General features: G+C 31.6%; 2 protein-coding genes across 2 annotated transcripts; both read left to right on the plus strand.

Annotated features, from left to right (window-relative positions):
* Window positions 1-1,165: 1,165 nt before the first annotated feature.
* On the plus strand, window positions 1,166-5,840 carry LOC143082954 (uncharacterized). Its single transcript, XM_076259010.1, has 3 exons — window positions 1,166-1,342; window positions 3,576-3,995; window positions 4,227-5,840. The coding sequence occupies exons 1-3, from the start codon at window positions 1,291-1,293 to the stop codon at window positions 5,108-5,110; spliced, it is 1,356 nt and encodes a 451-aa protein (XP_076115125.1). The 5' UTR covers window positions 1,166-1,290; the 3' UTR covers window positions 5,111-5,840.
* A 4,639-nt stretch (window positions 5,841-10,479) lies between these two features.
* LOC143081677 (uncharacterized) lies at window positions 10,480-12,041 on the plus strand. Its single transcript, XM_076257431.1, has 2 exons — window positions 10,480-10,841; window positions 11,067-12,041. Exons 1-2 carry the CDS (start codon window positions 10,535-10,537, stop codon window positions 11,966-11,968), a joined length of 1,209 nt encoding a protein of 402 aa, XP_076113546.1. The 5' UTR covers window positions 10,480-10,534; the 3' UTR covers window positions 11,969-12,041.
* Window positions 12,042-12,492: the final 451 nt, after the last annotated feature.

A 12,492-nucleotide genomic window follows, 5' to 3' on the forward strand; every position in this document is an offset into this window, starting at 1 on the left:
ACTAAACCTCCAACCAATAAGCTCAATCGTAGAGATGCCGGAGTAGGTATTGGGTGGGGGGCGTTCGATGATTCTCATCACGCAAATCGATTGTTTTCGAGTTTTGGCGATAGCCTAAGTTCATGGTGAACTGCTCTGTTTAAAAAAAAAATACGAATATGACCATAAGCAGATTGGCCAGAATTTGTTTGTATTAATTCGACAATATCGTAGTATTCGGCATTAAACCACGACTAGTATATATAACTCGACCCATGTTTCCATTGGTTCTATCAGGGATACATTGTAAGATACACGTTTTTTCATTTATGAAGTCGATCGCTCCCATTACATCTCTTTTATTCTCGGAAACTATTTTTTTTTTAGATCGACAAAGATTATGTTAATTCCTTTCTTTTAATCTCTCATTGCTCCTATAAAATAATTTGATCTGAATCCCTGAGTCATATATACTTCTATTTTAATTTACAATTAAATGTACGTAAGGCATACATTAAATCGTGACTCGAGGTTTTGAATGCAGTTTCTGGAAATTTTTCCCGTAAAAAATGATATATTTGTAAGACTTATCAACATTAGTTTCAAGAAAAATGTAAGGGAATTAACCGATGATCAAGAGACGGCAATAAAATAAATGTACACATGCATTTATATATAAATTTACTATTAAAACACATTAAACGTGACTTCATTTGTATTTTTTATTGCTAATCTGTCTCCATTGAACAAAGGTTTGTGGCACACATTAAAGATGTATGTGATTCGTGTTGGAAAATACTGAAAAAGTCCATTTCATCTTGAAACCACTAAATTCAAAATGTATTAAAATGTAATTTTTTTTAGGGAAAATTCAAAGTTTTATGTGTTACTAAAAGCATGTGTACAAGGAACGGTAAAGGTTTTCTAGAAAAACTGACATAAGATATCTCTATTAAATTAAAAAGTTTAAACAAAAAAAGAAACCCGCACAGTTAACCGTCACAGTCATATGTTGTGCTGGGTCGGCTGCAGCACATCCACAGGATTTAGTAAATTGACTCCCTACCGAACCTTTTACTTCCATAGAATGATCAATACATTTTACGCATGTCATTCATAGTGAAACTTAATTAACCTCGGGCAAAAATTACCTTTACTACTTGATGTATATGACGTGAAAATAATGTTTTTGTGCAATGATTGAAAGTGATCTTATAGGTTATAACACGGAAACCGTACATAAATAAATAATCTACGAGATACATAAACTGGGCTTCACATTCCAGGGACCAACGGCAAGCTTACATCAAAATGCTGAATTTAGTTTGTACCATCCTTTTGATAGTACCTCACATACTAAAAGGTAAGGTGAATAATACACCATTGTGATAGAGCTGAAAATAGAAACTATTTGTCTTATTCAAAATGAATTACGCTGTTATATATATGTATGTATTCATAACCTTTCTGTTAAAGTAAAAGTTAAAGTTAATGTTTCAAAAAATTCAGCTGACAAGACCAAAACTCTAAACATTGCTTGATTTCATTATAATTAAACCAGAAGAAAATTTCGCTTTTTAAGATGTAAGCTGCGTAAAATTTAAAGCGACATGCCGCCTTTCCAGGTGCTTGCAAGACAGTAAATTTTGAACAACTCTGCGTGAAATAACTTATTAAATTGAAAATAAAAATGATCTCACTAATTTTATTAATTTTACTTATTCAACTACAATGTTAATGTATGTGTGCAGTAATCCCCCACCCCTTGAAATAAACATTGATTCACTTGCGACATAAAGCTTCACATACAGCTAGGTTTGTCGATTAAGAAGGCTCACTTCTCCTTTTACGTTAAATTTTCCAATTAAATTTAGTTTGCAGTAAATGCTTAAATAGTTCAAGAAGAAAAAAAATATATTCATTGTCGCGGTTGTAGGTACTTCTTTATACGTTTCACTTGTATAGTCAATATTGGAAAGGTGATGAAAGTCCCAAAAGCGTTATCAAAAATTAAACTGTTACATTTTGTTTTCATAAAATAAAATAAATTGTTTAGACAATATATTCAAAGGAATGGTCTTGGTTTTAAATGCACGGAACGTTGCTGTTTAATTTAATGTTTTTTGTGTCATGTTCGAACAACCCCTGCAAATAAAATGTGTAAATTTGTAACTGAAAAACAAAACCAAACTTCACTTCGACAGAATAGTTGATGTAATTTTTTTTTACCTAGAATTTCACAATATTTATTGAAATTATAGATTTTAGTCACCTTTTACCAGTTCTTTGGGTTTAGGACATATTTACTCTATAGATATAACTTCAAAGTATACAAATGAAAGTATAAAGATTCCAAGACGTTTTGAAAGTGTATAATATTGGAACACAAACTTGCGAAAAAATTGTAGATTATATCATTTCAAACTTGACAAAATGAAATGGGATAGGATAACAAAGCGTCATACTAGTATAACAATTCATTTTAAAAAGGTATGTGAGAACACACAAGGCTTGTGGGACGCCACACAGTGACATTCAAACAATAGTTTTAGTATACAAATCCTTATATATAATTACATCTATATTTATCATCTTGTTTTGTTATATGACTTACTTATAGACAGTTATTGTATTAAATATGCAATAAATTATATTTAGATTCACTAATATTATAATTTAACACATGACTGCTGATGTTAACATTGTTCATTGTTTTAAATAAATTATAAATTACTAAATCAATGCTACTCGACGTACTGTATTTCTAGGGCATGTTTGAACTTTCAGTGTACTTTAACCCATTTAAAGAAAATTGTATTTATCTTAAAGATGCAAAACATGTTTTGTAAAAGTAGAAACGTCATTTATTCTCTCGTATGTTCAAATTGTAAAGACTTCTTTACATGTAATTGATAGACCAAAATGAACTGCGGACTATTGAATGATTGTCAATAGGTAGCACACCAACCTTGAAATTTAACTGTCATCATACAATTTTGATTCCTTGAATATCATTTTCGTTTAATATTAAGTTTTTTTTTTTTTTTTTTAAATTAAAGAATGGCATTAATTGTATATATTTGGTGGAAATTATGATGCTTATGATTTTGGATTTGAACTGCATGTTCTTATAATTCAAAAAGATCAAAAACTTCATTCTGGAAGCGTAGATTTTCCTCTGAAACTATGATATCTAGCAGTGTATTTCCCTTGTCGAGCAGTTTACCTGCTTCTCGGCAATGAAGTTCAATAAAGGTCAACGCTAGGCGGATTTTAATCCCTTTCGATTTAAAGATTCTATTTGGTTTGTGTTAATGAAAGAATTATTGATAGTCTTTTGCCTTCAATCACCAAATTCTATTTATACAGCTGGAAATCTTTATTTATTAATGTTACACATAGCTATATACTAGTAACTATCTCTCAACATTGTTCTGCACTGCAGCGCATCAGGATTTATACCAGTACACCTGATAGCAGCCCATATGTAATTAAGAACCAGACTATAGCTTTTAGAAGTAAGTTTCAAGAAAGTCATATTCTATTATGGTGATATGTGGATATTTTATATGAAAACTATAAAATTTATATTTCAGGTCAAGAAAACATTAAAGATGGTAAGATAACAGGTTCGTTACAGATTACATGCCCAGAAATATCTTGTGAACTTCATCACTTTCCACAGGAACACTGCAAAGTTCAGACATTCATTATGTATCATGGTGTTAAGTGTCCGAGTTGTGTAGAGGATATTTGTCATGGTTCACAAGTGGTGGCTGATTCACTGATTGGAGATGTCACTCAGGTAAACATCAACACAGTAGACAACACGAATGCTAACACAGGAATACTTCAAAAGAAATGGAATAAACACAGTTATATCAATAGATTAGGTTCTATATTTGGAAACAATCCTAGTGTTGAAAGTCTGAGAAATGCTTTGGAGCCAGGAAATGAAAGAACAAGAAATAATCAGCAAATGCAAGGGCAAAGCTTAGTGCCTGTGAATTCAAAAGGTATATGTTTTGTAAAAAAAGATAAAACCTACGTGCATTTCAATTTAAAATTTTATTTTTTGTAAATTATCGAACCATAAATGCAACAGAAATATTCTCATTGGTAAAAATAAATATAAGGTATATGTTAAATATTAGGCTGAACAGATACGTTACATCGATCTATTGTCGGTTTTGATGTTATTATAATCTCTTTGAATAATTTTTTTATTCGTTTCTCTTTACTTCCAGGTATGGATACGTTACAACCAAAGCCACACATTAAATGTCCGGAAATAGAATGTCATCATCACCACCAGCCCAAAGCTCACTGCATGGTTGATTCGTACTTTATATACCATGATGAAAAGTGTAAAGGATGTATCGAGGATATTTGCCTCGGTTCACATATTGTGGATGAGAACTTGATAGGTAAAAATAAAAGTCAAGATTTATCAAACCCTGAAACACTACATCTTACGAATCAAGGAGTTGGAAACAGAATGACATCTGGAAATTGGAAATCAGGAAACTCACAGCCTTCATTGATAGAAAGACACACGCATGGCAGTAATGGACAAACACACCAAGAACCACATCATACTAACCATCATCAAGAAGACAGAATATCTGGTAATTGGAGATCAGGACACTCCCAGCCTCTAGTGTCTGAGAGACATATTCAAAATCGAAACGGACAAATAAATCAGGAACATTTGATCTCCAACCAAGGAACTAGAGGCAGAATATTGTCCAGTGATTGGAGATCACGAAACCCCCAGCCTCTTGTGACAGAGAGAACTGTCCAAAACAGTAATGGACAATTAGATTTGCCTGGAAATCCATTTTTCAGCGGAGGAGCACATACTAACTTTAGAAATAAACTCCTTGGTGTACAAACAAATGAACCTGTCGATTCAAGACAAGGATTTGGTAAAAACTCGAATCCTAATTCATCTGTAAATATTCCAGCAAGTTTACCAAACGGACAAAATACAAAAAATAATGAAGAAAGCATAGTTGTTGTAGACCAAAATCAATCTACCTTCACCAGAAAGGATCGGGGGATAGGGAGATTCAGAGGCAAGGGGAGATCATATCTACAAAGCTTGTTTCACCCGGCATTTACTGGTTAATATTTATAATGCTCATTATGTAGTTGTATTTCTACTTTGCGTAGAAGTGTAACTATTATATTTAGATCGCTGAAAATCCAATTCGTTCTCATGTATTACACAGATTTTAATATTATTTATGATGTATATGTCAAAAATTGGGGTCATTTTTTATTCGACTACTTAAAAAAATTATTAACCATTAAATTTTGTAAATTGAATCGAAATATACCATATATATTTAATTGGTTGCAATAGGAGGCCCGAATGTATAAATATTATTGGATGTAATATATCCAAGCCATAATTATTCATGCCAACTATATTATAAACTCTTTACAAAGCTTATTAACGAGTTGAATGCTATCAATATCAAAACAAACCTTGTCTTTTATATGGATATTATTCATTTAGATTTAGTTTAAACAATATTTTATTTTCAAAAAGTGCACGAAATATAATTATACAATATAAATACAGGGATTCGGAAACAAGAAAAACTTATATAAATCCGTCTCCCTTAAGATTTGGTTTCAGGTAACCTTTTTTTGTATGTTTAACCTAGATGTTCAAGTCAATGTCGTTCGGTTTAAGTTACATTGTTGGTGATAATATATTTTTATATTTGTTTAATGTGTCTTCCAATTTTTAAACACATGTCAGTAGCACTTACATTATAGGAACATAACAGGCTTAATTTTTCAGAACAGTGTAATATTTATGTTTTAAATATTAGACATTCTTGCTGGCATTTAACAGTTTGCTTCTTGCTTCTTGCTTCCCATTTACTCGAAATTTTGATATCTTTTTAGGTCATTGACTAGAGATGAATCTTGTCTTTTTTTCATTTTGAGAGATTAGAGTGAGGGTAAATTAATAAGGTTACACAAAAAGAGTTCATTCAGATTATTTATAAGCAATAGATGAAGTCTATGCTTACCATATATTAGAACTTATTATTTGTTGTATTTTTGCGAGCACTACCAAAATGAAGGTTCGTTTTAAGTGATGTCTGAGTATTGCAGTAACAATCAAAAGCAAGTTAAGTATACTTTTCTGTGACTTGCATTGTCATCATTATGCGGCACACTTTCATGTTTGTGTGAGACATTTTCTTGAGTACTCTTGTTAAGATGTAAATTTAATGTATTTTGATAAAGACTGTCCGCTGTTAAAATTCGGACTCAGGAGTGAATAGAGCAGTCAAACAACATATCTTATGCAAACATCTATTTGTTATAATAATAGAAACTACCAGTATTCTTATTACTACACTAAAACATCAACGAAACAGACAAAATGAGGTCATGCCGGATAACTCAGAACGTTAGAAAAACCAAGAACGTCCCAAACGTACGTAAATGCTGGTGCATGGTAGTAACACTAGCTATAACAGCTGACATGTAAAACATGTTTTAAGAAAAATATTAACCGCATAATTCTTTTCACATACTTAATATTCTACTTGGAAAATTGCAAAAAACAAACAAATTGTACAGCAATCTAATGAAGAGTTGATACAAGACATATGTTAAGACATGTGATTCATACCATACATTTGCCTACTTAATGTTCGCTCCTCAGTTTGAAAAATAAGCTTTTTAAAAGACTATTGTTAATTGATAATATAAAAATAACGGAAACTAAAATAAAAAATGAAAGTATGTGTCCTCGTATTTGAGGTATGATTAATTGAAAAGGCGGTAAATGATTCACTCGGGATTTTTCATGCATTCAACACTGGTACATTTTTTTTCTTTCCAAAAACTATGGAAAAATAACCAGGATTTTAAACAGATTTAAAAAAAAAATCGGGTGAACAAAATAAAATTGTACAGAGAAAAGAAAGGGGTTAGCCGGCCAAATTTTAATGTCACTTCATGGATAAAAGTAGTTAATTCCGTATATCCGACAAAAACTAAAAAAAAGTAGGGAACATCTTTAAATATGTATTCTTCAGGTCTTGACTCCAACCACATCATATTTGAATGGTGGTTTTGTTTTCTCTTAATCGATTTATAACTTGTGAACACTGTTACTGTTGTCTTCATATAAACCAAAATTCAGCTGCGGTACTTACTATCTCTCTTACTAAGAAAGATGTAGTACATTCAACAACAAAGGAATTTATCATTTAACCAAAAAAGAATCAACCAGTGTTGCTTAATTGTGAAATGATATATCAGAAAATAAGTTCTTCATGTTCAGCTAAGAATTGATTCCAGAACATACTGACATATTCAATTCGATTCCGGTATTATATGAACAAATTTGCGATACGATTTAGTTAAGAGCTGACCGAAATTCTTGAAATTACAGGGCGTTGCATTCTATACATGTTAACGTTGATTTGCATAAAATATAAACACAGAAAATGTGTATATAAGCAAATATTCTTTTGAAGAAATTCGGTAAATTAACGATCATTGTTCAATTGCATTCATATAGTTTACATGCACATTTTTCATCTGAACGTATTGATGCATACATATTATGTTGGCATACATTGACACATGTGTGGATTTGAGCAAGAAATGAATGGATTGTTGTCTATATTTTTGCCTCAACTATTATTGTTGTAATGTCTCATTGCTTATCAAAAACACCCTTTTATCCTTTTAACAAAGATTGTAAAAATGTAAAATTGATTCTGAATTATGAATTCGCTTTAACATTAATCACCATGAACTGAGAGCTTGAAGCAAATCCTTCTTAATTTTCGAATCTTCACACTTCAACGGTCATTCAACAATAACAAAAACTGTACCAGCTTTTCTGCACCAAATACGCATTTCGACAATCAATGTCCCTTCAAAGATGATCGGTGCCAAACTATTTAAAAATCCAAAGCTTATTAAAAGGGTGAAGAGAAATAACCCAAAAGGGAAAACAAATTTGTAGCCAAAACAGACCAAATAAGACGACCTTGGCACGAGAGAGAGATACATTCCTTAATCTTAAAGTTACAGAAAATCGGGTTTTTCAGTACAATAAATTAGTACGAATTAAGAATAATAATTGATACTAGCAGTACAATGCATTTTGATGTGTATTTAAATACTAATCCTGGTTTGCAATCAATGGCGTGAAGGATATGATATTGCAACTTAATCAGATGCGTCTTCAATATCTACCTATATAATATTTCTGGCGATAAGGATATAAAGCATGTTCACAAAAGACCTGATTACAAATTTCTGGAAGCCATGAAAATAAAATATCATACAGTACCAGATTGTGTTAGTATAGATAAGTATTTAGTAAACAGGAGGTTAGGGATTGATTTATCTGAAAACGAATCACTAGGTTCGTGCACTTGCATTTATGAAGCTGGATTCCAAATATTAGAAATCTCTGATTTTCAATTTCTGAGAGAAACCCGAAGTCGCTTTCATGCATGGTCATTATGTGCCAGAATAGAAAAGAATTTGGTATATAGAAAGTTGAGGATCGATGATCTGAAATCACTTAACAATGTAAAGCTTGTTCACTTGAAGCCTGACGAAAAAATATCGGACAGCTCTGATCTGTAGTTCCTGGGAAAAATTGACCCGGGCAGACATTCTATACACGGCAATTATGTTTGAGAAAATATTTTTTTTAACAGAAAGCTGAAAATAGATAAGACTTGAACCGCACTTCACAGTTTAGCATTAGCATGTTCGAATGAAGCTTGAAAACAATTTTCATGAATCGCTGACCAGTAGCTCATGAAAAATGTGCAACGAAGATTTCAATGGGACGAAATGACATACGAACGGACACACATTTTGATAGACAGACATGAACGAAACAGTATAACTCCAACTTCTTAGAAGTAATCATAAAATTATGATGAAGAACAATCCACTAAAAAGGGATGATATCTTAGAAATTGAGAAATGCAGTATCGATGAAAAATAGTTCCATCAAACTGGGAACATGTCCATTGAAAAGAAAACAATCTTAAATTCTTCTATTCATGCTTTATCAACGGTAAAATTAAAACTTTAGTTTGCGTAGAACAGTACAATCATATAAATTGTTGTATGTCTTATAAATGAATTCTAGATTAAAAGCTAAACTATGACTTTAACAATCATATTCTACGATCAACAAAGTCGTAAATAAAATTTCGGATATTTCAAAGTAAAATTATGAATAGTATATATAGACAAGTGTTTATAGAGCAACGTACTCCATTTTTGAAACTTTTCATTGTTGTGTTGTTGTTTATTGTTTTTACTCTGACATCTCTTTTTCAGACACATTTCGTCAACTGAGAAACATGTAGCAAAGAATTCAATTAAACACTGAATTCAAACTATTATAAAGTCGCCATGAGCTAAGAACCTACCCCAAATATTTCATTGTTCTTAATTTGTTTTTTGACTTACATGAAAAATACTGCATACTTTTACACAAAGTCGTATATCCTTCGCAATATATTCGAAAGTTAGAAACAAAATATTCACGAGCTGTACAATGTATTATGCTGTGCTTTTTTAAACTCATTATATTTTGCTAATAATGACATGAACGATACATAGTGCAACTGGATGAAATGCGATGTTACTATCTTTCTATCTACATATTTTTGAAGGATTATGATGCAAACGGTACTAGAATTTGATAACATTGATTTTAAGTTCAAGTTTTGTTTTGAAAAACAAAAATATTTCACGTAATGTTTAGAAGCAATTTACAACAAGTGACCTTAATGTAAGGTGTAGGAAGAAACTGACTAATTATTGTCAATATAAAGCATACATTAATTAAGCCGTTAAGTTTCTTTTTTAGTTTTTATTTCGTTACTATGCAGTATGGGCTTTGCTTATTGATGAAGGCCGTACGGTTACATATAGTTGTTTATTTCTGTGTCATTTGGTTTGTTGTGACGAGTTGTCTCATTGGCAATCATACCACATCTTCTTTTCTATAAAACATATGTTTAAATATTGTAATAGGTCTTGAATGACTTTTAATGTATTACTTGAAACACCCAGTAATTAGATTTTGATTACAATATGGGAAAGTGGGATATCTGGAAATGTTTACATAATTTTCTGATTAGTCTTTATAGTATACTATCAACGGATTGTCCTTACAAAGTCTTCGGGTTATATCATGGATTCCAGAATATTCTTTTCAGTGTAGAAACATTTTATAGACAGTCATTGCATTTAAATATGATAAGAATTGTCAAGAACATTGCTTGCTTTTAACATAAAATCTAGGTCAGTGATCACCTAACTTGTGATGAGAGCCGCCGAAAATACTTACACTTTGTCACATATCATTTTGGAATGTGTTCATGTGTACAAGATTATATAAAGCAAATATATTTCAGGTCATCAATTCATCAACAATGAAAAGATAACAGGTTCGTTACAGATTACATGCCCAGAAATATCTTGCGAACTTCATCATTTTCCACAAGAACACTGCAAAGTCCAGACATTCTTTATGTACCATGGTGCATCGTGCCAGAGTTGTGTAGAGGACATTTGTCATGGTTCACAAGTGGTGCCTGCTTCCCTAATTGGTAATACTTCTCAAGTGCAAAACCTCCAAAAAACAGACAATTCAAATGAAGTCACTCCAAACCAAAAACAGACATTGCGTGTAGTCAATTATATCAATAAATTATGGACTTTGTTTGGAAACAATCGTAAAGTTGAAAATCTGAGAAAAGCGTTTAAATCAGGATATTCAAGGACGAGAAGTAACCAGCGAATGCAAGGATACGGAATAGTGCCTGTTTATGCAAAAGGTATATGTTTTAAAATACAAATACACTATAGTTATAAAAATAGAAAAGAGCATACCTGTATTTTTAATTGAAACCCCTTTCCTATTAAATTGTTTGCATTGTTTAACTTTAAAAGTATACCATATACATGTAAGCTTAACAGAAAAAAAAACGATCGATATTTTGTTTGTTTTGAAATGAATGTTTTTTAATGTACTTTTAATTCATTTTTTAATTAAATTGCAGGTATAAACACCTTAAAACCAAAGTTACATATTAAATGTCCAGAAATAGAATGCCATCATCATCACCAGCCTAAAGCTCACTGCATGGTTCATTCGTACTTTATTTACCATGGAAGAAAGTGTAACGGATGTATAGAGGATATATGTCTCGGTTCTCATACTGTGGTCGATTTCTTAATAGGTAAAAATGATAGTAAATATGCACCAAGTCCAGAAAAACTACCTCTAAGAGATCAGGGAATCGGAAACAGAGTGATAGCTGGAGAATGGAAACCAGGACATTCTCAGCTTCCATTGCTAGAGAATCACAAACATAGCAGTAATGAACAAATAACTCAAGAATCTCATCAAGAATTTACAGACAGAATATATGGTAATTGGAGACCAGGACCCTCTCAACCTCCATTGCATGTAATACACATCCAGAATATAAATAGAAAAATAAATCCTGAAACCATTTTTCCCGACAAACACCAGGAGGCTAGAGGTAGACTTTTCTCTGGTGTTTGGAGATCAAGAAACCCCCAGCCTATTGTGGCGGAGATAGGTGTTCCAAAGAGTAAAGAACAATTAGAATGGTCAAGAAATCCAAATTTCAACAGAATTGAAAATAACATTAGAAATATTGATTCACAGTGGAATCACAAAAACACGAATGGTGTACAAACGAATGCACATATCAATTCAAGACATAACTCCGGCAGAAATTGGAATCCAAATTCATCTACAAAAGTGCAAACAACTTTACAAGATAAACAAACTTCTAAAACCAATAAAGAAGGCAATATTGGTGTGGAACAAAAACAATCGTCTTTAACCAGAAAAGATGGGGCAATATGGCAGATCAGAGCCAAAGGCAAATCATTTCTACAAAGCTTGTTTCATCCAGCATTCTTTAGTTAATAGTTATAATACTCATTATACAATTCCATTGCTGCTTTCGGTAGAAAAAGCAGTTATCGTAGTTAGATCGTTGTAAATCCAAATCATTCTTATGTATAACGCATATTTTAGAAATTATTATGTTTATGGAAATATTTATGTTTTCAGATGGAGGTTTTGAACTTCCTTTACAATAAAAAAAATATATATAAAAAATATGCATTTAAAATAAATAATATGAGGTACGAATTTTGGGAAGGGTTGATATAGATGGACGGGATTTAGAAAGGACTAGTTCGAAAATGAATGCACACATTGCATGCAATACATCAACGCCATATATATATATATTTTAAAATCGAAGTTGATATAAAAAGATTTGTTTTGGTATGCATGCACCATATTGAATAGCCCATTTCCTATATATACTAATTAAGTACACAATAATCAAAATCTTTTGTATCTGTAATTAAAACATTCACAAAGGTGTGATATAGAGGTCACGTTGATATTAAACCAATTAATGAAGGTCAACACTGGGTGTA

Source organism: Mytilus galloprovincialis, chromosome 7 (genome assembly GCF_965363235.1).
Source record: "Mytilus galloprovincialis chromosome 7, xbMytGall1.hap1.1, whole genome shotgun sequence".
NCBI lineage: Eukaryota > Metazoa > Mollusca > Bivalvia > Mytilida > Mytilidae > Mytilus > Mytilus galloprovincialis.